This window comes from Neofelis nebulosa, chromosome X (assembly GCF_028018385.1).
Source record: "Neofelis nebulosa isolate mNeoNeb1 chromosome X, mNeoNeb1.pri, whole genome shotgun sequence".
Lineage (NCBI taxonomy): Eukaryota > Metazoa > Chordata > Mammalia > Carnivora > Felidae > Neofelis > Neofelis nebulosa.
The window spans coordinates 59,533,911-59,558,254 of record NC_080800.1 but is presented as its reverse complement, the minus strand read 5'-3'; the positions used below and the strand labels follow the sequence as shown (position 1 = coordinate 59,558,254).

The 24,344-nt window shown below is 53.6% G+C and overlaps 1 protein-coding gene across 9 annotated transcripts; it reads right to left on the bottom strand.

Moving 5' to 3' along the window:
• Window positions 1–746: 746 nt before the first annotated feature.
• NLGN3 (neuroligin 3) lies at window positions 747–23,930 on the bottom strand. Of its 9 annotated transcripts, none has more exons than XM_058714512.1 (8): window positions 23,801–23,929; window positions 20,415–20,558; window positions 19,715–19,774; window positions 15,620–15,679; window positions 13,674–13,823; window positions 6,204–6,389; window positions 3,339–4,128; window positions 747–2,707 (listed from the first exon to the last, which is right to left on the bottom strand). In XM_058714512.1, the coding sequence occupies exons 2-8, from the start codon at window positions 20,518–20,520 to the stop codon at window positions 1,864–1,866; spliced, it is 2,196 nt and encodes a 731-aa protein (XP_058570495.1). In that variant the 5' UTR covers window positions 20,521–20,558; window positions 23,801–23,929; the 3' UTR covers window positions 747–1,863. The 9 variants fall into 9 exon arrangements, with proteins under 9 accessions (XP_058570495.1, XP_058570490.1, XP_058570491.1 ...); XM_058714507.1 differs by having other exon boundaries at window positions 20,415–21,068; window positions 23,801–23,914; XM_058714508.1 differs by having other exon boundaries at window positions 20,415–21,068; window positions 23,878–23,896.
• Window positions 23,931–24,344: the final 414 nt, after the last annotated feature.

Genomic DNA, 24,344 nt, shown 5'->3' with positions numbered 1-24,344 from the left:
AAACTTGCCCAACTGTCACACTTGATGAGCAGACTCCTGGTTCAGTCCTTCAGGTCGCTGAGAATAATATGAACTACCATAATGCTAACCCTGTGGAGCCCCACTGAATCTGTCCCCCGGGGGTTGACAGGGAGCCACTGATGATAACCCTGGAGAGAAATCTCTCCCAGGGGCCCCAGGGCCTTCTCCAATTTTAATTCACAGAACAGGAAACAAGTATCCCTGGGGAGGAAAGGGCCCCTGCTCTGTCAGTGACCCAAGGCCAGGGGGCATCCACATATCTGATGCTACACTGGATTCAGTCATGTATGAGAAAAAATTTCAGCATGTTAGAGGTCACACCTCTTTCTAGCCCCCAGTCTAGGATGAGGGCAGGATGGTGGTGATGGGGGCAGTGGCAGAGGCATTGGTGAGAAAGTGGGGGAGGGGGAGGAGAAGGAGTAGGAGGGGAGGAGGAGGAGGAGGAAGTGTTATTTTTGCCATTTCATTAGGAGGCCTGTGGTGCTGAGAGAAGGCTTCAGCTGTAGGAACCCATAGTGTTGGGGGGACTTGGTGGGGCACGTTATGGGGGCAGCAACCTGCTTAAGACTGGACAGGCCTTGATGTGTGCAGGGGGGCCAGCAGAGTGCAGCCCAGACTTGTCTCAGCTTAAAGGCATGGGATGCAGAGGCAGGCTGGATTCCGAGCCCACAGGGGTGCCCTGCTGGGGGCGTCTGTTGGGGCAAGGCCTGTGCAAGGGAGGCAGGTTGGGAGTGCTAACTGGATTTTTTATTTTTATATCAAGACACTGTGTTTAAAATTTTACAAAGGACAAACTCCATGGGTTTCCGTTAGTGTTTTAAGAACTTTTCTTTAAAAAAAAAAAGCCAACAACAACAAAAAACACTGCCTTTTTGAAAGAGAAATGACAGACACAAAAGAGACTCTGTAAAGAAAATGGGGCGAATTTCTGATACCATTACCCCAAGGGCAGAGGTGGAACCCAGATTACACCCAGGGGCCCAATAATGACATGGCCTCCACTAGAACCTCATTTACCAAATCTAGGGTCCCCTGGTCTAGCCAGGCCAGTGCGTGCGGCCTTTGGGGAAAGCAGGTCACCCTGCAGTCTCTGCAGCCCTCCACAGGGGCACAGAGATGGCTGGAGGGTTCTCCCCCTATGGCCCTCCAACCCCATCCAGCGGTAGCCCCTTCCTCCTTCCACCCCATGGTCTTGCTCGAATCTGTTTCTTTCTTGGGGTCATGTTTCTTGGTCGGATTGTGTGAGCGCTGGGGGTTCCAAAGACAGAGAGACCTGGGCCTGGAGCCTCCCTTCCAGAGCCTTTTGCACTCATGGGTTAGAGAGGCATTTGTTCCAAAATTGTTTTAAAAATCAACAAAAACAAGACCCAGAAAAAAGACCAAGTCTGGGGGAGAAAGAGCTACCCTGCTCTTTAAAGCTCCCAAGTCTGGAGTTGGTCGGTGGTGCAGTTCCAAGAGAGGCGGAAGGCGAGCACCAAGGGGGGTGTCCAGCTGGTGCTTTCAGGCCCCCAGGAATGTCTGTGATCAGGCTCAGGGAGCTGGCTTCAGCTGCTGTTCCATGGGTCCTCAGTTTCCCAAGGACTCATTTGCGTCCCCGTTTGAAGGGTTTGTTCAGGTTTACTTCCTTATTTGTGTTTTTGTACATGCGGGTGCATGTCCACGTCCATCTGTTTGTGCAGGTGGGTCTGCTGTTGGGTGTGGGTGCGTGCGTATACATATATGTCTGAATGTGTGTGTGTGTATGTGTGTGTATGTGTGTCTGTGGCTGTGTGTGTGTGTGCATGTGTGTTCGTGGATCTGGGAGGGAGGAAGCCAGGAGATAGGCTGTGCTCTAGGCTGGAGCTATACCCGGGTAGTGGAGTGTGAGTGGGGCAGGCCAGTACTGTTGAACCCTGCGGCAAAGGTGTTATAAGGGTGCAATGTCTGCAGCCCTACCAGGGAGTTGGGAATCATAGTGATGGTGTTGGGTGTCATGAGTGGGATGTCATCAGGGGAGCGTCGCAGGGTCAGCGTGTAGTCAGGCAGCGCAGTGAGGCGCAGTGTGTCATGGGGGGGGCCAGACTCACATTCATGGTGGGTGGGGCCCAGCTGTAACGCTGCCAGCTCCTCCTCAGGAGCAGCTCCCAATTCAGGGGCCCCGGCTCCCCTCTGAGGGCTAGGCTGCCGCAGGGGCTCCTGACGCCGTTTGTCCTTGCGGTAGTAGAGGGCAGCGAAGGCCAGAACATTAAGGAACAGGAGGGAAGCCCCCACAGCGATGGTGACACTCAATTCAGTGGAGTAGTCACGAGGGTTCTCCACCAGGAGTGGCCCTGCATCCTGGTCCCCGTTCCAGGACCCTTGGGCATTCTCATTGCTGTAGGCAGGGGAGATTGCTGGCCGCTTGGTGCTCCAGGTCTTGCCGTTGGGCCTGCGGGTGATGTGGGAGCTGTGGGTGGTATCCGGGGGCGGCACTTTGGTGGTTGTGGACGTATAGTGGAACATGTCATGCAGGTTGTATAGGTGGGGCACCAGGTGTTTCCAGAAGGCCACCTTAGTGGCCCGGTAATGATCGCGGACCCTTGGTTTCAGCCCGATGTGAAGGTAGAGCTGGTCTCGGGGATTGTATTTGGACCAGGCCACTTCCTCAAAGCGGTTGGCCTTGGTGTGAATGAACTTGGTATCTTGGGGGACCGGCTTGTTGGGATCCCTGAAATACCACATGGAAATCTGGGGTCACCACTCTACCTACAAGAGGAAAGGGCCCAGAATTCTTCCTCTCACACCCACTTCTGAACCTCGTCCATAGTCTGTAACTGCCCACCATTTCCATGTTTTTCAGGGTCCCTCCTTCTGTCCATACCCCTCCTCTTCCCCAAGACCTGAATTCCTATTGCCCACTGCATCATGGAAACTCATTGTTCCCTGTGCCTATCCTGTAAAGTCATCCTGTAGATGCTTCTTCTTCTCACGTGCTACATTGCATCCATCAATATTTTCAGCTGCCTAGTTTTTCCAAGAACCCTTGAAAGGCTCTTTATGCATGTACTTTATTCCCACCTCACCAGGCCTCTGACCATCTAACCTTGAACCCCAATAGGTCTGCTGGTAACTCTCATTCCTGCTTGGTCCTAGTGCTAGGTGAGTTCTGAGCCTCAACAAAATTTTCGAGAAATGGCACGACTCAAAAGGAGGAAGAAGGAAGGGGGTGGAAGAGTTTACCAAGCAAGATTTTGGGAGTATCTTTAAAAAAGGAGATGATGGAAGAGGTTCAGACAGAGGAGCAGAGGGGAGGGCATGCTGGGGTCCCAAAGAAGAACAACCCCCCAGTTTCTCCTTACCCGGTCTTGGCAAAGTTGGTCCAGTAGGTCATGACGACAGCGCTGAGCATAACGTCATTCTTGGAGAAATTGCAGGGAAAGAGGTCAGTGGGGCCTACCATAGGGACACCAAAAACATAGGGTACTTCGTCCCCATGAGCTGCATCTGACCAAGCAGGCTTCATGAGGCTCTGGCAGTGATGGTAGAAGGCGTAGAAGTAGGTAGGTGAGCCATAGCGGGCATGCAGATCAGCGGTCACCACCGAGGGCTCCACCCACTGGTGGTCAGTGAAGAGTGCCACCAGTGTTTTGCGGCGGGTCTCAGGATTGTCACGGTCTGCCCAATCTGTGTACATGAACTTGATGGTCTCCCGCAGGGTGTCCTTACCCTCAGGATAGCCATACAGATTGTCTACGAAGTTGGAGACTGAGTAGTCAAAGTCAGTGCCAGAGACACCATCCTCAGGGTCCACCACCCCTTCCACAAACTTGAGACCCTCGCCCTGGTTGACACCTAGCATGATGTCATAGTTGAGAAACTCGCCCTGCTCCATGAGAATCTCAGGGTCATCAGGAATGACATCGCCATCAATCACAGGGCCAAAGGCCACGTGGTAGCGGGCTGGCTGGATGTCCTGCTCTACCAGCTCCTTGGCACTCTTTTGACGAAGACAGTCCACCATGTCCACCGTGTCTAGCACGTTACAGCCTACCTTGTCTGCCAGCAGGCTGGTATACTTCACTGGTTGGTAGTTCACAGCCCAGCTGGACAGAGCAGAACCACTTTGGATGATGGCCCTCTGGAAAAGCCCTGCAGAAGACAGGCGGCACCACATCAGACCTGTTACGTCACCCACAGCCCAGGCCTCCCTTGCCTGTCCCTGAGGGACACACTACAACACTTCCTCACTCCTTCCTTTGTTACTGAGGCTGCCCTATGGGTGGAATGAGCTATGCAAGAAGAACAAACCTTTTGGCTGGGATGATGGATTAGGACCAGCAGAGGGGTTGCCAGGCCCCTGCGCCGACTGGACCCCTGCCTGCTTTCTTGCTTCCTTGTTCTGGGAGGACGGTTGGTAACTTGAGGGTTAAGGGAATGCCAGAAAGAATTAACCCCTTGGGTCCCAGGCATCAGCTTCCTTATGCTCACTCTCTTTATCTCTCCTTGTCTTCCCTCCTTGCTTCCTGCCCAGCTGGGCCCAGCTCTGTGCCAGCGCACCACCAGGGAGCTGGCGCTTCCACCACAAAGGGGTCTTTTTCATGAGAGATGAGAAACGCAGGCAGGAGAGAGCCTCACATTCTGGGAGTTTGGGGAACGATTCCTGAGGGCAAAGGCCTTGGGGTGTGAAAGTCTCCAGGGAACGTGCCCTCCCAGGGTGTAGTCTCCACAGAGAGTTTCCTTTTGCTGAAGCTACTGATGCCTCAGATCCAGTTTCCCCCTGGCCAACAGAGAGCCAGTCCCCCAAACTCAAAAAGTGGGTGATTTGTCCCCCCTCCCCGGGGGGGGGAAAGGGATATCATGATCTCCTTGGCCCCAACATTCCCAAGTGAGGGATAATAATCTGGCCCCCAGGCACACAATTCCTTTCCTCTAAGAGAAAGGCAGTTTGCATGGGTAGAAAGAGAGGGAAAGAAATATAGATTGCTACTTAAGAGACAGCCTTGCTTTTTCTCCATGAATCAATTGCAGAAAGGCAGAGAACAACGCTTTGCAGCAGCCAGGACCCTTAGGAGACAGAATACAGCACCACTCCAAGAAAGGCCTTCTCCTCCCAGGGAAATCGGAAGAGCCACCGTTCCGCTTTTCAGACAGGGACACCCTCACAGCCAGTCACTTCACCCTCCTTTGTGGAGAAAGAGATTCCCATCCCCATTACTGTCACCTAGAAACACATTCTAAGGCGTGATGCAGGTCCCACAATGGTGTTCCCTCACCAGGGTAGTCCCTGGAGGGACAGAGACAGAATTTCTAGGTCAGAGAAGGTGATTTTTCTCTCTCAGAGAGACAGCCCTTCTTCAAAGAGAGACTGACAGTCTTCCTGTGACAATATCACTAACTCACAGGGTTGACTTCGACAAAAAACCTTGTCCTCTCCCACAGATTTCCTCACTTCAAAGAAGGGCACCTATTTCAGGAAGACCTCTTCTTCATGAGAAGCTCACGTTTGCCTCTCAGAGATAGAATGTGCTCTAGAGTCCAGGGTGAAGAGAACTTCTCCTGCTGAGCCAAAAAGGGCCTGTTTGGCTCGCTTGGAAGACTCACTGGCAGAGGGACCCATGGCAAGGATAGAGGCTTTCCTTCAGGTAAAAATGAGAGTCTCCCTTAGGAGGGTTATACAGCCCTGGGAGGAGGTCTGGAGTCTGCTAACAGACCTCCAATCCCTTAGAAAAAGCCCACCGCGCAGGTCAGTGATCCTCACTTCAGACCCATCTCCTCGCTCAAGGACGGTTCCCCTCTTGTACAGACTTGCTTTTCAGAGAAAGGCAGAGAATGAGTGTTTCTTACACCTAAAAATGAATTCCCACCCCGGATATCTACCCTGAAGTCACATGTCCTTCTCAAACTGAAAGATTTCCCCTGTCCCCCCCTCCCTGGCCTCCCAAAAACCACTGTCCCTTCAGAGAGACTGTCTGCTCCCAGTCACCCAAATCTGACTCCCACATCAGAAAGAGGATCTTACTTTCTCAGGATATAAACAGGATTGTCTCTTTCCCTCTCTCACACTGGGCGAATTCCTTCTTTCCCCTAGAGAAACATTTCCAACCCACATCTCCCCACAGGGATACCGAAATGTCAGAAGAGGGCCTGCTGATCCCCCTGGGCACGCCGGAGCCTGGGAAGCCCGACACTTCTCTAGTTCAGGTTTTGCCCCAAGTGTTACTCACCCTCAGAGTGATGCGACAGCGTGAGGAGGCTGACACAGGATGCACCGATGCCTGAGCCAAAGACGGTAATTCGGCGGGGATCACCACCGAAGAAGGCAATGTTCTCGCTCACCCAGCGGAGGGCCTGGATTTGGTCGAGGAGCCCATAGTTGCCCTTGGCAGCCTGATCGCCAGTGCTCAGGAAACCTGGATTCAACAGAGGGCATGAGGACGGTGAAGGCAGAGGGATGGCAGATTTGAGTTATAATGGCAGGCAGGAGATGGGGGCACAAGGACAGAGGATGAGCACGCAGTGTGGTTCTTTCTGCCTAGCTACCATATACCATTGCTTCTTTCTGCAAGGCCCAGCACCATCCATATAGGAAGGACCGGCTCCTGGCCCCCCACCCATTCTCCAGTTTGAAGGGAGGGGTCTGCACACTATCCAAGGGGATGCTTCCAGCTGCGAGTTGGGGGTAAAATGCAGGAAGTGACGAGCAGGGGCCCTGGAGTCAGATGGTCCTTGGTTCGAGTCCTGACTCTACCGCTTACTAGCCATATAGCCTTGGGCAAGTTATTGAAAATCTGTGGGCTGTAATTTCCTCTTCTGTACAATGGAGATAAAAATGCTTCAAAGGGTTGGGGCACCCAGGTGGTTGAGTCGGTTAAGGATCTAACTCTTGATTTCGGCTCAGGTCATGATCTCAGAGTTTGTGAGATGGAGCCCCGTGTTGGGCTCTGTGCTGACAGCACGGAGCCTGCTTGGGATTCTCTGTCTCTGTCTCTCTCTGCCCCTCCCATGCTCATGCTCGCTCTCTCTCAAAATCAACAAATAAACTTTCAAAGGGTTGTAGCAAGCATAAAACGAACCTAAGCATCTCTAATATGCTCAGCACTTGGTAAATCTAAAGTTACTTCTCTTTCCCCTTCCTCCCCTCTCTGAAGGAAGTGAAGATCCCAAGAGGCAACAATTCCTAAACTCCCCCTGCCCTTCCTGTATGAGATAGTCCATCTGCACCTCGTTCCCAGGCCTCAGGTGGCCCCTCTCCTCTCATTGTCAGGACAGGTTCTCATTTCCCTTTCTCCAAGACCTAATGAATCAGAAACTCTGGGGAGGAGGCCCAGCAATCTGTGTTTCTAACAAGCTCTCCAGGTGATTCTGATGCCTGCTAAAGTTAGAAAACCACTGGGTTGGACCATGTTTTTCATCTGGTGGAGAAATCGGGAAGTCGGTGCAGTGTGTTACCACAGAAACAGGTCTTCCCGCCCGCCCGCCCGCCCACCCACTGGGATTTGCTGCTGAGGAGACATGTCACCATGGAGACTACCTTCCCACCCACCTGCTGGGATTTGCTGCTGTGGAGACTTGTTGCCATGGAGACTACCTTCCCGCCCACCTGCTGGCTATCCCACAGAGATGTCCTATATTCACCCCCCCCCCCACACCCTGCTTCCATATCAAACTGATCCTGCTGTCTCATTTCGTCTCTGTTCCTTGATCCCTAGGCTCCTTGGAAGGCTCTACCTTCTCCTGCCCTGGGCTTTCGGAAGGGTTCTTCCTAGGTGCATAGCTGTGGCACTCCTACATGTTAGAAACCCATACCTGGCTCAGTATTTTTTGACCCCACATTTCAAAGCTCAGTGGCAGCACCTGGGATGAACTTTGTGCGAGGCCATGTTCGAGGAGGCTCCCTCCACTCACAGAGAGCTCTCTGGCAGTCCAGGGGCAGAAGCCAGGTTCAAATGGATTCAGGCAGGCACAAGACCTCATCACTGTCTTTCTCAAGTCCTTCTGTTTCTAGCTTTGGCAGAAGGGCTCATTTCACCCTCTTCAAGGGTGTTATTAATTTATGTTTGGTACAATTAAGTATGTAAAGCACTTAGTTATTCCTCTCAGGACCTAGTAGCAAGCCCTCTTTAGCCTCAGGTTCCTGGCGAGGAAACGTGAAGGAATTAGAGAGAGCCTGAATAAGGATGAACGGAGGAGCCCTTGTTCCTCTAGACAAGGGAACCAGCTTCTCCTTTGCCTGGCCCATTCACAAACTGAAGCTTCTGCTGCGAGTCTTAAAAAGTGTGCTGACCAAGACCCAACCCAGCTGTCTGAGCCTGAGACCCTCTGGCAAAAACCACCATGTACTTCTCTTAGCCCGCCTGTCCTCTCTCCCTTCCTTTCTCCCTCCTCCATATTTTCTTTCCCTTTTCTCTTTTTTAAAGCAACAGTAGACTTGGCTTCAGCCTTGGCCGAGGTGAGGTATCGTTCACTGAAATGTGTCAAATGTGTCCTACCAGCAGAAGAGCCTGCGCTTGAATGTGGTAAAGGAGATTTGTGCAACATGTATCGATTCCCTGGGTTAGGAACAAAGGCCTGAAAGGGCTGGGTGGAGGAGTCAACCATCACTTTCTGCTCCCAGGCTCCCATGAACCTTGGGATGAGAGGCATAAAGCACGCGGATGACGCCATGTCAAATGTACCTACTATAACAGTCCTGCGTGAAGAGCTATTATCCGACGGGATCAAGCTGGATCCAACGTGACTGACCACGAGCACACAAAACCTGGCAGTCTGGAAGAGCAGTCACTCGCTGCTAGTTCCCCAGTAACTCAGCCATCCACGGAAACCACGTGAGGGTGAGGGCTGAAATCCCAAACTCCGTGAACTGTCAGAACAAATCTGAGACAGTCTCCCTGGGTCCAAGTTTAAACTGCAGTACATGGTTAGCTGCTTGTCAACAGGAGATGAGGGAATCTGGCACAGTGTACCCAGACCAGATATCTCTGTCACTCAACGCTTGACGTTTACCAGGTTTTCAGTTTGCCTGGAGGGTACCTGAGCAAAGATGTAAGATTAAATTCTAGCACCCAGAATTGGCAAACCCCTACTTCCTCAGCCCCAGGGATGTCCACATCCTATATCCTGCTGGGGTCCTTTTCTTTTGTTGGTCTCAAGTCCCATGGGGGTTCCTCAAATAATAGGATGGGATCCACGGACTGGCCTGTGACATGCTCCAAATAAATGAATTACTCAAGATGTCCAAACAAGCACCTCAGAGTAAACCATCTTTTTGGGCTCAGTGCTTCCAGAGAAGCTGAAGGGAGGCTGAATGTTTGCATGTAACTGGAGTCCAAAACTGGCCGCCTGATCTGGGATGCTTTGAGAAACAAAATGACAGTCTCAGCTACACAGCAAAGTCCCCAAGTGTCAGGGACAAATCTATGTTCTGCATCTGGCATCAAGAGACAAAAACATCTTGTATGGACCCAGAATCCAATCAGTGGCTCATTGATTACATTTGTGTTCCAGAGCAGGCAGTGTAGGATACACAGGAAGGGGTGGGGAACTTCTGACCAAATCTCAGTTTATGACTCCTGAGGTCTGGGTAATATTATCATGATCATTAACTGCTGAAATCCAAAGAATAATACGGTGGAACCTTGGATTGCGAGTAGCTTGTTCTGTGAGTGTTCTGCAAGACGAGCAAACACCTCTAATAAATTTTAACTTGATAAACGAGCGATGTCTTGTGTTACAAGTAGTACGTGATGCCAAACTGACATTCATGATCACAACTGGAGCCAATGGTTCTTGAAATTCACTTTGACATACGAGTCCTTTGGATTATAAGCATGTTCCCGGAACGAATCGTGCTCGCAAACCAAGGCTTTACAGTATTCCTGCCCCCAGATGTGCTGTTCTGGTTATTCAAATGAGAGGAGGTGGTAAAGTGGCAGTGGGGGGGGGGGTCTTAACCTGAGTTCCAGGGATGAGTTTTGGTGGTATCCATGGAACCATTTCTATAGGTTTGTGTGTGCACATTTTTATGGGGCAGAATCCATAGCTCTCATTAGAATCTCAAAGGGGTCTAAGACTCCCCCAAAGGTTAGGAAGCCTAAAGGATATAGAAGCCCAAAGAACAGTTGTGCAGTAATCGGCAAACTGAGATACGACAGGGAGCACTCACTTGCAACAGCCTTCTGTGCAGCCCACAGCTCTCAAGTGATGCTTCAGATCCTGAATCTCTCCTTCTGCCTCCTTTCTCTGTGTCACTCTTTTCCCCATTTCTCCCCCCACCCCTCTTCCTTACTTTTCTCCCCTCTTTTCCCTGCTCCTCCACTCTTTCTTCTCCTGCAACCCTAGCTGGTCCAATAATATGGAACTGAAGCATATTCTTGGTACTCTCTGGGCTTTCCAATAAAAACAATGGAATGGAACTTTGTGTTCCTAATTTTTAAAAGCAGCTGAGGCCGCCTGGGTAGCTCAGTTGGTTGAGCATCCGACTTCGGCTCAGGTCATGATCTCACAGTTCATGGGTTTGAGCCCCACATCTGGCTTTGCGCTGACAGCACGGAGCCTGCTTTGGATTCTCTGTCTCCCTCTCTCTCTCTCAAAAATAAATAAACATTAAAAAATTTTAAAACAATAAAAGCAGCTGAATGGAATATTTTCTATCACTCTCACTAAGAAAATAAAGTAGTACAGGCTCCTGGGCGGCTCAGTAGGTTAAGCGTCTGGCTCTTGATTTCTGCTCAGGTCATGATCCCAGGGTCGTGGGATCGAGCCCCGCATCAGGGCTCCTTGCTGAGTGTGGAGCCTGCTTGAGATTCTCTCTCTCTCTCTCTCTCTCTCTCTCTCTCTCTCTCTCTCTCTCTCCCTCTCACCCTCTCACCCTCTCCCCCACTCGCAGTCAATCTCTCTCAAATAAATAAAGTAGCAAATTACTTTTGGCCTTCAGCTACTGGGTATGTGTGCCTGTATACCTATGTGACCTTACTCCTGTATACCCTTCAGGGACTGTGCAGCCCGAGTGTGTGTATTTACAGCCACCTTCATGGTACCATTTTTACTGTCAGAGACTCAGATCCCCTTCCTCAACAGGACAGAACACTTAAGGGAGCCTTCCTGTGATGTCTGGGGCAACTCATAAAGACGGAGGAGCAGCGGCAGAATCACGCAACGCAAACCCAGTAGCCAGCCAAGAGAGACCAGGGAGAGAGGCCCTGCATGCTTCATGCCCACTATCCAGATGCCACCGAAGGGACATGGGCTCCACTTTTTTCAGGGAATATCATGTCTCCAGTCTGAACCCAAAAAAAGGTGTCTTGCTACCCCACATAGCGTTAAGAGTAAGTCAAGAAAAGTTTGCCTTTCCGTGTTCATAAACTGCTCCCAGAACTGAAGCACCAGGGCCTCTGGGATTAGAACTGGCAAAAACAGTACACTCAGAAGCAAATTAAAATAAGGTCCTGTAAGCTTGGAGCCTGAGCCTGCTTCTGATTCTGTGTCTCCCTCTCTCTCTGCCCCTCCCCGCTTGTGCACGCTCATGCTCTCTCTCTCTCTCTCTCTCTCCCTCTCTCTCTCAAGAATAAACATTAAAACAAATTATACAAAAATAAAAAATAAATACGTAAAATAAGGTCCTGTCAGCCAACTGGCCATGGAATAAATCATGCCCTTGCTGGTGCGGCATCTAGGCCTACAGACCTGATGTATAGCCTAGACCCCTCACTGGAACTTTGAAGATACAAGCCCTCCAGCGAAGAAGTTGTCTTCCTCATGAAACTACAGGATATGTGACCGCATGTGCCCTCTGAGGCCTGAGTGGGCATCTGAAAGGGAGCCAGACCCTGTATGTGTAGTCACACGCTCTAAGGTACTTGTTTACCTCAGGACCTTGGCCACAGATAGGCATTAAGAGTCACCAAGGAAAAAAAATAAAATAAAATAAAAAGAGTCACCAAGGAAGATACAGCACAGATTTAAATGCATATACATTTAAATCACCCAAACAAGCGGGTGGACGGCAGACTATGTGTGCGGAAGGGCACATGGGTATGGATGAGGAGGTGTTTGGGAAATTAGTGCGTATGTGTGGCGGTGCATTTGTATAATGGGGTGGGAGTATAAGGGGAGGTAGGCATGGAGAGAGTAGTAGAAATGTGTCCGTGTGTATATACAGGGTATGGACATGTGGGGTATGCTCCGGTGTGGGGGTGAGTACAGGAGTATGTGCACAGATGGGTTTGGATGGCCAGGTGTGGGTATATGGATGTGTACATATTTGTTGGGTAGGGTGGGGGAATATGTACATATGTACACTGGCTGTATGTATCCAGGGTATGTATGGGAAGAGTGTCTATGTATGTATGTGTATGTAAGAATGTGGGTACATGTGCTGGAGGCCTATAGGTATCTACATATGGTGGGGAGATACATAAGTGTAGTGTGCAGGATGCATACATAGATGTGGAAGCAAGGATAGGAGGTGTGTGTGTGTGTGTGTGTGTGTATGTGTGTGTGTCTGTCGTATTTGTGTAAGCGTGGGGTGGGGAGGTGTGGAAGTGCAGGTATGGATGTATATGCATAGGGAGGGGGGAATGTTGGTTTGTATTCATGTGGGGAAGGTGAGGGACATATGTGTATGTGGGTGTTGGAGTAGGTGTGAAAGTGGGCTGTGCAGGGGGATACAGGGATATGTGTGTATGTGTGGAAGGAATATGTATATGCATTTAAGGTATACGTGTGTGGGGTTTATGTGTAGATGTGAATGTGCGGGGTGTGGGTCTTTGCATAGAGCATATACATGGGGGTAGAAGGAAGTGGGAGTGTGGGCGTGTGTAGTGTGTATGAGTATAGATGTGGATATGGAGATGTGGAGGGAGAGATCTATGGGAATGGGGAGAGTGGGAGATAACTGCGTACGTATGGGGTATGGATGTAGAGTGTACAGAGGTATATGGGTACGAGGATATGTGTGTGTGGGAAAACTGTATGTGTGGGGAGTATATGGAGTGGCAGGGGAACGTGTGTATGTGAGAGGGAGTTTGTAGGTGTGGATGTGGAGCGCCTATATGTTTACAGTTGTATGTGTGTATTTGTGGGGTACGTGAGAAATGATCATAAGCATGGAGGTGTATGGTGGGAAGTGTGGATGTGTGAACATGTGAGGGTATGTGGGTGTGTGGATATGTGACTGGCTAGGAGGAATATCTCTGTATGTGTGCAGGTTTTAGGGATGTGGGCATGGGTGGGCAGGGATGAGGGAAGGACACCAGAAAATTAATGGGTCCTGCAAAACTCAGCCAAGCAAAAGTCTGAAAGCAGAGACCTGGCTTGAGACTTAAGAGAAGGTGTGGAGGTTGCATCGGGCTCGCTGCTGTCAGCACAGAGCCCGCTTAAGATCCTCTGTCCCCCTCTCTCTGCCCCTTCCCCACTTGGGCCCTCTCAAAAATATATAAAAAACATGAAAATAAAAACAACAACAAAATACATTTTAAAAAAAGACAGAGAAGGTGTGGGGGTTGAATTGAATTTCCAGTGGCAGCTGAACATTCCAGGAGCTTCCAGCACTTGGGGAGGAGCCATGTGATAACAACATTTTGACTATGGGCATTAGCACCAGCTAGAGAACCAAGGCCAGCATTAAGTCCCCAGCATTCTTCCCTCCTTCCCTGAGAACCCAGGCTTCCTTCTAGGCACCTAGCAAGGAACCGTACCTAGCACCCCAACACGATAGTTGAGGGTAATGACGATGACGTTGCCATAACTGGCGAGGACGCTGCCATCAATCATGTTGCCTGTCCCTTCCATGTAAGAGCCTCCATGGATGTAGACCATGACGGGCTTAGCGCCACTGTCCCGGATGTCTGCAAGGAGAAGGGGTAAGACACAGGCTGGGTAGGATGCCCTTCCTCCCTCACCCCCTCCAGCCAGCCCTGGGGGGGTGTGGGCAGCAAAGCTATCCCAGGTGCCAGGACACCACCGCCAGCTCTGAGGGCAGGACTCGTGGGGACTGCTCAGCCTGGACCTCAAGCATCAGCCAGAGACTTGGCCAGAGTTGGACTTGAGTGATGTTTGTAAAGACTCTGGTTTCAGCCTCACAGCTGAAGGCAGTCAGCCATGCCTGATACATCCAGGCTCAGGTAGGCCATGGCTGGGCTCTGGGGACGGGGAGCAGGAGGAAGAGGAAGGGCTGTTCTCTTAGGTGAATCGAGTGAGTCCCTGCCCTGGGCACCCAGGGGTCCTGGGACCTGACATGGCTTCAGAGAGCAGGGGCTGGGGAGCCCTGAAACCCCCAAGACTATACCAGTTACATGGAAATACGGCCATTGGCAGCAGCTGGCCCCCCAGTGCAGACAGAGACAAGAGGGGTGGGAATAAGGGGTGGCACAGGGAGAGAACAAGGAAGGGTGTGGGTAAAAGGGGGTGAATGGCAGAGATGGGGTGGGGGGAACCTTACTGACATGGTTTCTCAGCCATGTGCTCATTTACCCCATTCTCCCTGGGCACCAGGCAGACTTAACTGGAAGCACAGGGGATGGGGAAGAGAAGAGGGCCGGAACTAAGAAGGAGAGAGACCCCTGCCCCCAGTCAGCATTAAGATGAAGGTGGAGCCTCCCCAGAGGCCATTCAAGGAGAGACCTTCAAGCCGCCCGCTCCTAAGTCCAGGCGGCACAGCGGCACTGGGGCTGGGCCGTCTAGAGAAAGCTCTCCACCTGACCACCTCCACCTGCAGCCTCTCAGTGTGTGAGCTGGACCAACAACACTCTGCCCCAGCGGCACGGCCCTACCAGCCACCAGTGGGGCTCCCCCTGAGCTGCTTGGCCCCCCCAGGGGTGGGGGGGCAGGGCCAGGGCAGGGAGGTGGAAGGGGATGTTCTCTGCTGCCAAGCAAACACACCCTGTTTTCCCAAGGAGGAAGGAAGACTGGTTCAACCATCACGCAAGGATCTCATGCCATCTACTAACTGGGCTGTGGTGTCCTGGCCTCAGCCTGGCACTGTAGCCCTCAGCCTTTCTGGCCCTGTCCTGAGCCTATCACAGCCCCTGGCCCTGAGGCCGAGTCTCTCTTTCTGGGAGATGGCCGTGGAGGTTCTCGGTAGTGCTATGCTCCAGCCCCTTCGGTTGTCACTGCCTCACTCTTCAGTGCAACATCCTGCTGGGCCCCTCTCCCAGGAGCCAGCCTCCCCCTAACACACAGGGGCCTCCGCAATGAAACACAGGTATCTCCTTGCCATCCGGTTTCCTTCACGCCTCTCCTCGCCCTCCCTCAGCCCTGCTTTGTCTCCACTCTCCCTGCTGATCAGTAGGGGCAGGTGCCCATGAACCACAGAAGATGGGGGAGGAAGCTGTCTCTGGCAGTGGCTGCTTCTACTGGAGGACTGAGGACGGAACGGGGCAGGGGGGGCGGTGGAGGACCGGGGCGAGGAGGATGCCTTCCCCATGGCTCTGTTTGTGGTCCCCTGCTCCAGCCAGCCGTGTCCATCACCCTGGAACTCCCAGCGGCCAACCAGGCCAAAGATGGATGAACAGCCCAACAGCCTCATAGAGGAACAGAAACACACCAACGGACGGACAGACAGACAGACGGGGCTTCTCCCCATCGAGAGGGGGAGGGGCTCTGTGCCATGCACCAGCCGCCGCACCCTGCAGCCCCCAAATACCTTCATCTTCATCCCCGTCATTATCCGCTAAGTCCTCGCCCTGTTTCTTAGCGCCGGATCCTGGGGACCAGACACGGGGAGACACAACAGCACAGAACAGAGAACAAAACAGAGAGAGAATTCAAAAACAGCATGACTGCAGTGTGGCCCAGCAAGCCAGCTCTGGGCTTGGGCCCAGGACAGGCAGGAGGGATGGCAAGAACTGAGGGAATGGGTGGGCTGAGGCCCAGACCTTCATCAGGAGGATGGTGTTGCAGGCCCCTGCAGTGCTAGCCTCCCTGCACCTCCCTACCCCGCCTCCCTGCCCCCAACAGCCCATCTCAACCAACTACCTTCCCAGTTAGGAAGGAGGTAGCAGCCCGTGGGCCAGGGCACAGAGCCAGAGACCCACTCAGGGAAAGGATTTCCTCCAGGTGGGAGGGGCTGCGCACGTGTACGTAGGCAGGCTGAGCTGGAGAGCAGGGGCAGGCACTGAGGGTGAGAGGTGGCATCGCCAGCATGTTGGACATGGACATGAGCTATTCGGGCAGAGACGGGTACTGGGGTGCCCAGCCCTGAGCTACCTGGGCCCAGTGGGAAGGCTCAAGCTGGGCCTCAGCTGACCCTGATTCCCAGAGGAAAAAATTGGGAGATGAAGCTTTCCCTCTGGTCTTCCTCATTGGGGCCCCCTGCTCTGGCTAATGGCAAATGGGGTTCCTGCTCACAGGAACCAGGCCTAAGAGCAGTAAGCGCTGCTCTGAGATCTAGAGAGAGCCAGAGAGGGAGGGAGGAAAAGAAGGAAAAGGGAGAAGGAAAAAGGGACGAGAGAGAAAGAGAGAGAGAGAGAGAGAGAGAGATGGAGAGAGAGGGAGGGAGACAGAGAGATAGGAATAATGGTAATAGCTCCTACCATCTACTGAATATTTACCATGTGCCAGACACTCTACTTCTGCCATATGGTTTGATCCTTACACCCCAATGAGGTAGGCACTGTCTCTATTCCTGTTTCACTGATGGGGAAACTGAGGTTCAGAGAGGTAAAGTGACTTGCTCAAGATCACATAGCTAGGAAGTGCTAGAGGTCAGATTCAAACCCAGGTCTACTTGACTCCAAAGCCCATGGTCTTTCCACTGCACCATGCCACCTTTCCAGGATGGGGTTGGTGGGGGGTGTGGGGAAAGGGAAGGAAAACATCAGTGAGAAAGAGGTGGAGCATGGAGGGGAGGGGAGGGAAGGGAAGGAGAGAAAAGAAGGGACCGGAGGAGAGAAGAGAGACATTAAGGACCTGTGGGTAAGCTGGCACCAACTCTCCTTCCTGTTCTAAGTTGATGAGAGGTGCATCTTGAGCGTGGCTGTGGAGAAAGAGGACCCACTGCCTGGAAGCTGGTCAGAGTAGGGAGACTGAGGTCATTCTGCCAGCACCCCAGGGCTTACCCTCTTGTCTGTGACACCAGATGCTCTCACCCTGGAGGCAGCAAATAGCCCTCTTTCTCAGCTGGTCTGGGCTCTGGTGACTGAATTCCCTCACAGCTATTAATCAAAACAGGAACCGCCCTCATATTACAAAATGGCTTTTCCGCTAGGGCAAGAGCCCGACCCCAAGGGGCAGAAACTGCCTCCGGCTTCCCGGACTTTCAGTGGCACCTACCGTCTTAACACCTGCCAGTTACTGCCCTCAAAAACCCTGTGGGGCACGGGACAACATCATCCACGCAATGGACAGAACCCCACACGGAAAGGAATTCCTCATCCCTAAATGTGAATTCCCTCCAGCTTGATGGGGGTGAAAGTGGGAGGATGGGGCAGGTCTTCCCCCAGAAATCCCTTACTTCCTGTGGGCACTGACTTATAAGGTGAGTCCGCTTTACCCCCACCTCCTCGGCGCCCCCAGCCCCCGCCCCCCCCACAAGCATCCCTGGGTTGCCGCATGGTCCCAGCCTCCTCTGCACAGATGCCTTTGTTCCTTCAGCTTAGCACTTGCTGAGCAACTCCTTGTTGCTATGGCGGTCACCCGGCCAGCCCGACCACCATACCCCGACCACCATACCCCGTCCCAACACTGTGCTGCTGCAGGATCCCAACCAGGCCAGTCCTGCCTACCCTACGCACACCACAATCCTAATGACCTCTGTGGGCGTATCTCCCCCAAGAAGCAGGGACTGTAATTCCGTTCCAAATGGCCACCAGGCCCCAGATAAGGAACTGATCTAAGCAAGGAAAATGACCAAATGCCCTCCCCCACACTGTCTGGAACTCACTTCCCAGCTTGGCCTGTGAGGCTTAGCTAAACCAGCTGAGTTCCAATACCAGGATAGGAGCTTCTTTGGAGTAGTGGTGAGGCCTTTACTTATTTCTAAATCTTTCCTCTGCCTCATATCCCTCCACAGCCCCACAGTGCCCAGCTCGCGGGCATTGCCCACAGTCAACAATCATGATAGGTAAATGTTTGCATTTGAGTGGAGCTGCCAGGGAGTGCTATAGCCAAACTCTCAGGACCGGACAGCCCTGGGCTCTCACTGGCACCCCAGGGAGATCATTCTTCCTAGGAAATGGTTATCATGAATGTCATTACCGTCCTCTCGCCCACCACTGCCCCTGGAAGTAACCCATGAAGAGCAGGTCTACGAGACCCTCTTCCTGAATTCATTCACATGCCAACGGAATGTTAAGGCCACAATGGTCCCCTATGCCCTCCTCCACGCCCCCCTCCCCGCAGAGGCAGATGCAGAGGCTCTGACGGGGAAAAGTCGTGCCTGAAGTCCCTCACTGTGAGTTAGCAGAAGAGCTGCGACTCAGTCAGGCTTTGTGGGTCACAGACCTGTAGTCTTTTTTGCAGCACCGTGAATGCTCCTTCCTTTGTGCAAAGAAGCGTCTACTGATGGCCTAGTGAGTGTGAGGTCCTGGGCAGGGTGTGGGGATGTAGTGGAGCACTATCCCAGAGCAGCAGGCCCGCTCCGGTGCATCAAGAGCGCATGGAGAACACGCTCAGCGTGTGGCTCAGCATGTGGCTTCCCGGAATCTGCCCCTGGAGACACCTCCTCAGCAGGGGAGCATCCGGGCCGAAGGAATCCTGCCGGCCCCACTCAGGGAAACCCTGCCCTAGGATTTCAAAGGAAAACAGACTCCAAGCTTGCCAACAGGTTGTACAGAGCAGGCTGTGATTTTCTACCTGTTCCTTAAGTTGTTCCCAGTGCCAATTTGGCCCAGCTCATCCACATTTCACCATTTTTTTCCAGAGGCAGGGAGGTGAAAATGAGCAGATGGGAGTTGCCTTGCGTTCTACAGTGGAAAGAACATTGCCCCGAGGGTCAAGAGACCCAGGTTTGGGTCGCAGCTCTGCCACAGACCGGCGACAGGGCCTCGAGCAGCAGCAAGTCACTCCCCTGGGCCCGTTTCCTCATCCGTAAAATTGGGAAACTGATTCCTGCCTTAGAAGCTTCCGGAGACGTGGGGAGGATTTTATGAGCTAAGCATGAAAGCACTTTGTGGAAAACATGACGTGGTAAACGGACAGGAAAGATCCTTGACCCAGGGGGACCAAATTCCTCCCGAGCAAGAGGCTAAATTTAAAATTCAGGATCTCGTGCCTCCTTCAGAGTCCTTAGTTCCCAGGGACCCCCATGGTCTGCCACCAGACTAGCCAGGGTCAGTTGGCCAGGCTTCTGGCCAGACGTGGTGGCAGGACAACTTTGCTCTAAACTTCAGGGCCAGAGAGCTGAGTCTAGACTTTGGACCCAGGAAAAAGCACGGAGGGATGAGCTGGTGGCTCCCCAGCCAGGAAGAGAGCAGGGTCCCTGGCTCCTCTCAAATGCCTAGAGTTTCCCTCGAGGTGGAACTACCAGGCTCTGTCTTTGGCACATGCACTAAGGCAGAACTTGGGGCTGGGGGGACCGGCAGAAATGGGGTTGCTGTTTCTGCTCTGAACCTGCCTTAGGCCACCAAATCCTCCCTGAAAAGCAGCCAGGGCCCTTGGATAAGGTAGAGCTTATGCCTGCTCACCGACCGCCCCCTGAGCCTGGCTACTTGAAGGAAGGCTGGGTCTTCAGGGGCAAGGGCAGGTGGGCAGGCAGCCCTCCCTCTCTCTCTCTCTCCCTCCCCGCCGGCTCGCTACCTACCTCCTTTCCTACAAATTTTCTTGTTGGGCTTTCGGGCGCATTCCTTGGAAATCCGCTTTACTGTAAAATGAATAAAAAACTAAAAAATAACAGGAGGCCTCTGCCCAGGGGCATGCACCCCCCACCCACCCCAGGCCCCAAGAGCTGCTCTGCGGGCGGCACATGGCAGAGAGCCTGTCCCGCCATCTCCTTGTTTCTGTCACTTACCTTAGTGTGACCCCCGCGGGAGGAGGCATCAGCTAGCCAAAGAGGAGGCACCTAAGAATGCCCACCAGGCTTGCCCCCCGCCCCCCACACGCACCCAGCTCCCTTGGCCACACACACCTACCACCTTTCAAAGCAGGCGGAATGGCAACAGGGGGGCCTGGAGGAGCCAGCATCCTCCCGCGGGCAGCTGCCAACAGTGACCCATACTCCCCCGGGGAACCCCCATCCAGCACTCTGGCCCTAGATCTGTCAAAGCTCTCAGGCCTGGCCAGGCCCCTCCTGGTAACAGTGTCACTCACACATGGGAGCTCAGACAATGCTGGGAGAGGGAAGAACAGGGAGGAGGAAGGGGGAGGCCGAGCAGAGTGATGGTTAGAAGCATTTTCACAGACAGACAGATGCATGCTGCAGGGCACACGACCACATGCGAGCCACAAACACAACGGGGCGGGTGGGAGGCAGGGAGGGCACAGTGCCTGGCCACAGCACTCACCATCCTCCGTGGGCACATAGACATTCAGGTAGAGGCAGTCTTCATTGGGCTCCTGGATGTAAGTAGCGACAATATCCAGGTTGGCAGTGAACCAGACGGGTAGCATGACTTCGGGCACAGCCGTGTGGATGTTCTGGGGGCACACTGGGGGAAAGTGCGTGGCGTTCCGGATGCCCGACCAGGATGGGGGTGGCTCAGGGGGCAGGAAACGTTTCTCGCCGATGGGGGGAGCTGCGTAGGGCACCCCCAGGTATTGGTCCACAGGCCCCAGGATCTCACTGGGCAATGGTACCCGGGCACCCCTTAGCTTCCCAAAGTGAGTATTGACTGTGGGCGCTGGGGCCTGGGTACTGGCCCTCAGCACCAAGCTGAGGAACCACAGGGTGAGGCACAGGCTCCGGCCAACGGTGGACTTGGGGCTCAGGGACAGCGAGGGCGGGCCAAGCCGCAGCCACATGTTCCGGGCAGGGGGACTGGCAGGAAAGGCAGACTCCAGGGTCACAGCATCAGCCCCATAGGCAGCCCCTTCATGGCCACACTGACTTGAACCTCAAGATTGAGCTCTCGAGGGACACCTACAGGTGCCCCGCAATGCAGAGAGGTCGTCCAAGCACCACAGCTTCACAAAGGGGACTCCCTCAGGGCCAGACAGGCCTGTGGAAAGAGGGAAGCATGCGTCATCCAAGATGGTCAGGGAGGGCTATGGAGCCTAGGAGCCTAGGAGCCTAGCCGGGTCTTTGGGGCCCTGCTGGGCTCGGGCTGCTCTCCTACAGTTAGGAGAGCGCTCCCGCGCCAGGGCCTCGAGGGACCCACGGATGATCTCCACTGCCGGTCAGAACCAGTCTAGGTGCCTGGCATGGTTGGAAAATCCTAGGGAACTGGCACGGTGACAGTTGTTGCCACTGCAAAGCTCCTAGTCCCCAACTCTGACTCCTCAGCTGATGGAGCTCATCAGGGTCAGCTGGAGCCAGAGCAGCATGTGGGAGCAGGGGGTGGGGATGACTGGACATGGAGCCCAGGTCCCTGAGCACGCCACAAGTGAACACCGAACTCTCTAGACCCCCGGCCCCAGGAACCCCACACGGGGACCTCCCACATGAGGAGAGGGAAGGATTGTGAACCTCACTCTGGGGTTCTAGAAAAGCAGCATATAAGCAAAAGGTCCCACATAGAGACCCCCTCACCCTCAACCAGGGCAAGGGGCAGGATGGCCACTCACCAGAGTCCCCAGACCCTCCTGCGCCCCTCCTGTACATTTCTCTTCAGCCCTCACTGCTCCCAAAGTCTTAAGCCTTGGTCCTTTCTGTCGGCTATCTCTAATTCACACTGAGTGCCAGAACTGAGGCAGAAACCGCTCTGCCTAGCACCCCAGGCATTGTTGATGCTCAGCCAGTGTAAAATAAACAACGGAGTGTGAGGGACACACACTCAGAGCCTCATGGAAATAAACTCACAAAGACTCAAAGAGGGAGTGAGAGAGACCAAGCCAGGATCACAGACACTGCGATATTCACTCACAGAGACATATATTCCAAACCCACAGAGATCCCCTCATATAGTCCCACATTCTGAGACAGAGAGCCTCACAGAGCCAGAGAATCACAGAGAAATACATTCAGAAACACACACAGAGACTTACTGAAGCAGAATCACACACACCACATAGGTAAATATCCAGAGACATACACAGCATAATGGTGACACATAGGTGGAGACAGAAACAGAAATACAGCACACTCAAGATATACGGGCTTTCTGACACACAGTTATACAAGCACACTCAAGATATACGGGCTTTCTGACACACAGTTATACAGTCAACACATAAACACAGGCACACACAGACACTGCTGCATGGACACACACACACACACACACACACACACACATACACTTTAGTTTTCCCTATTTCTGCCGCCTTCCCAGATTGCTGGCCTGCTCCTTTAAGAACTGGCTGAAGGGGTGGGGGAGGGAGATTGGGAACGCCCGGAATCGGCTACCAAGAGAGGGGAATGAGAATGTGTGTGTGTGTGTGTGTGTGTGTGTGTGTGTGTGTGTGTGAGAGAGAGAGAGAGACAGAGAGAGAGAGAGAGGCAGAGAGACAGAGACAGAGAGAGCGAGAGAGCGGAAGGGAGAGGGAAGAAGAGGGAGGGAGAGAGCGAGCTAGAGAGAGAGAGCGAGAGCGAGAGAGAGAGAGAGAGAGAGAGAGAGAGAAGGAGAAAGAGAGGGAGGGAAGAAGGAGGAGGAGGAGGAGGGAGGGCGGGCAAAGCAACTGAAGGGGTGGAGGCTCAAGGGAAATGGGGAGCAAAGTATGGGGGTTAGATCCCAGACACTGCCCAGAATGCACCCGGGTTGGGGGGAGGAGGGGAAAGGGAAGGAAGGGGTAGGAGTAGGGAGGTGGGGCAGGGGGGAGTGGGTGTGTGTGTGTATGGGGGGGGGAATAGTCCGCAGCTGAGTTCACACAATCCCCCCATTCACCGTCTCCATGGCAACTCTGGGGCACAGACCGCTCATTCACACGGCTTCCCCGCCAGCACCCCCCCCCCACGCCATTAACCCCTTCGGTGCCGCCCCTCCCCACAAATTCCATTAACCCTTTCAGGATGCTTCCTTCCCCAGTAACCCTTCAGTGCCAAATGCCAGTCCCCCTAGAGTCAATTCCCTGCAGCCCCTCCCCCGCGAACACCTAGATAAATCCACCGACCCCCAAACGCCCTCTGTACCCTAAGACCCGCTCTGAGTCCCTAAGGCCAAGATCTCCATCCTGGCCCAACTTGCAGTTTGGGAGAAGACAAGGGGAGGAGGCAATGCTGGGGATTAGAGTGGCATCTGGGGTACTTTTGGGGCTGGAGCAGTATTGGGCAAGGGGCATTGTGCAGGAATGGACTGGTATTGAGAATTGCAGTATTGGGGGCTACGCGGGTTGGGAATGGTATTGGGGGACAGAGCTGCATCGGAATGGGGGAGGATAGGATAAAGGCCTGGGGGGGAGGGGGGCTGCAGAGAGTGGGGGAGGGAGCCTGGCTGTGAGATGCTATGATGGAAGAGGGATGGGGCTGCACTGCGGGGGAGGGGGGACTGGCAATGTGCAATACAGGAATAGGGCTGGGGGCCCTTAGTAGGGGTATTTTGAGGAGCATGCGGCCAGGCTGTGGAAATAGAGGTACCACGGTGGTAGGATGATAGGGATGCGGGATTCAAGGAGGAGGTGGAGGAGAGCAGCGGAGGGGGTTGGATTGGTGGTCAGGGGTGCCGATGGAGAACATGGGGTTGAGAAGGATGGGGAGCACTGGCTGGGGAGTGGAGAAGCCCGGGATTGGGAGGGGATAGGATCGGGTCAAGGTATGGGCAGCTAGAGGATGAGAGACCGGGGCAGGCGGCCTCACCTGTTCCCCGGGCTGTTGCGGGCGACTGAACCGGGCCGCGGACCACCCATATCGCCTCCAGGCCAAGGGCTCCGCACCTGAATCCCCGAGATCTGCTCTCCGGCAGCCTGGCTGCTGTGCCCGCGCACCGAGGGGGCGCGCTGCGCGTGCCCGGACACGGGGGGGCGCGGTCCCTGCCATTAACTCCTTTTGTGCCAGAGATGGCTCAAGTCCTGGGGCATGGCCCGATTCCTCCTTTGCTTAAGCACGCTCTGCTCACCCTCTCTCCCTCTCACACGCACACCTCTCATTTCAAGACAGGTGATCATCCAGGGCAGCTAGCTCAAACTTTACCTGCAACCTTGAGACAAAGGGAGAAACTGAGGCACTGTCTGCAGGAGCCCCCAGTCGTGGTCTACAAAAGACAAGCCTCCACCTGGCTCAGCATCCGTCGCCTCTTCCCTCCTCAGCACCAGCGCAACTCTAGCAGCAACCAGCGGAGGGTGGGGGCACTTTGCTCTCATCCTGTCACTCTCTCAAAGGTCAATGTTGTTCCTTCCTGCTG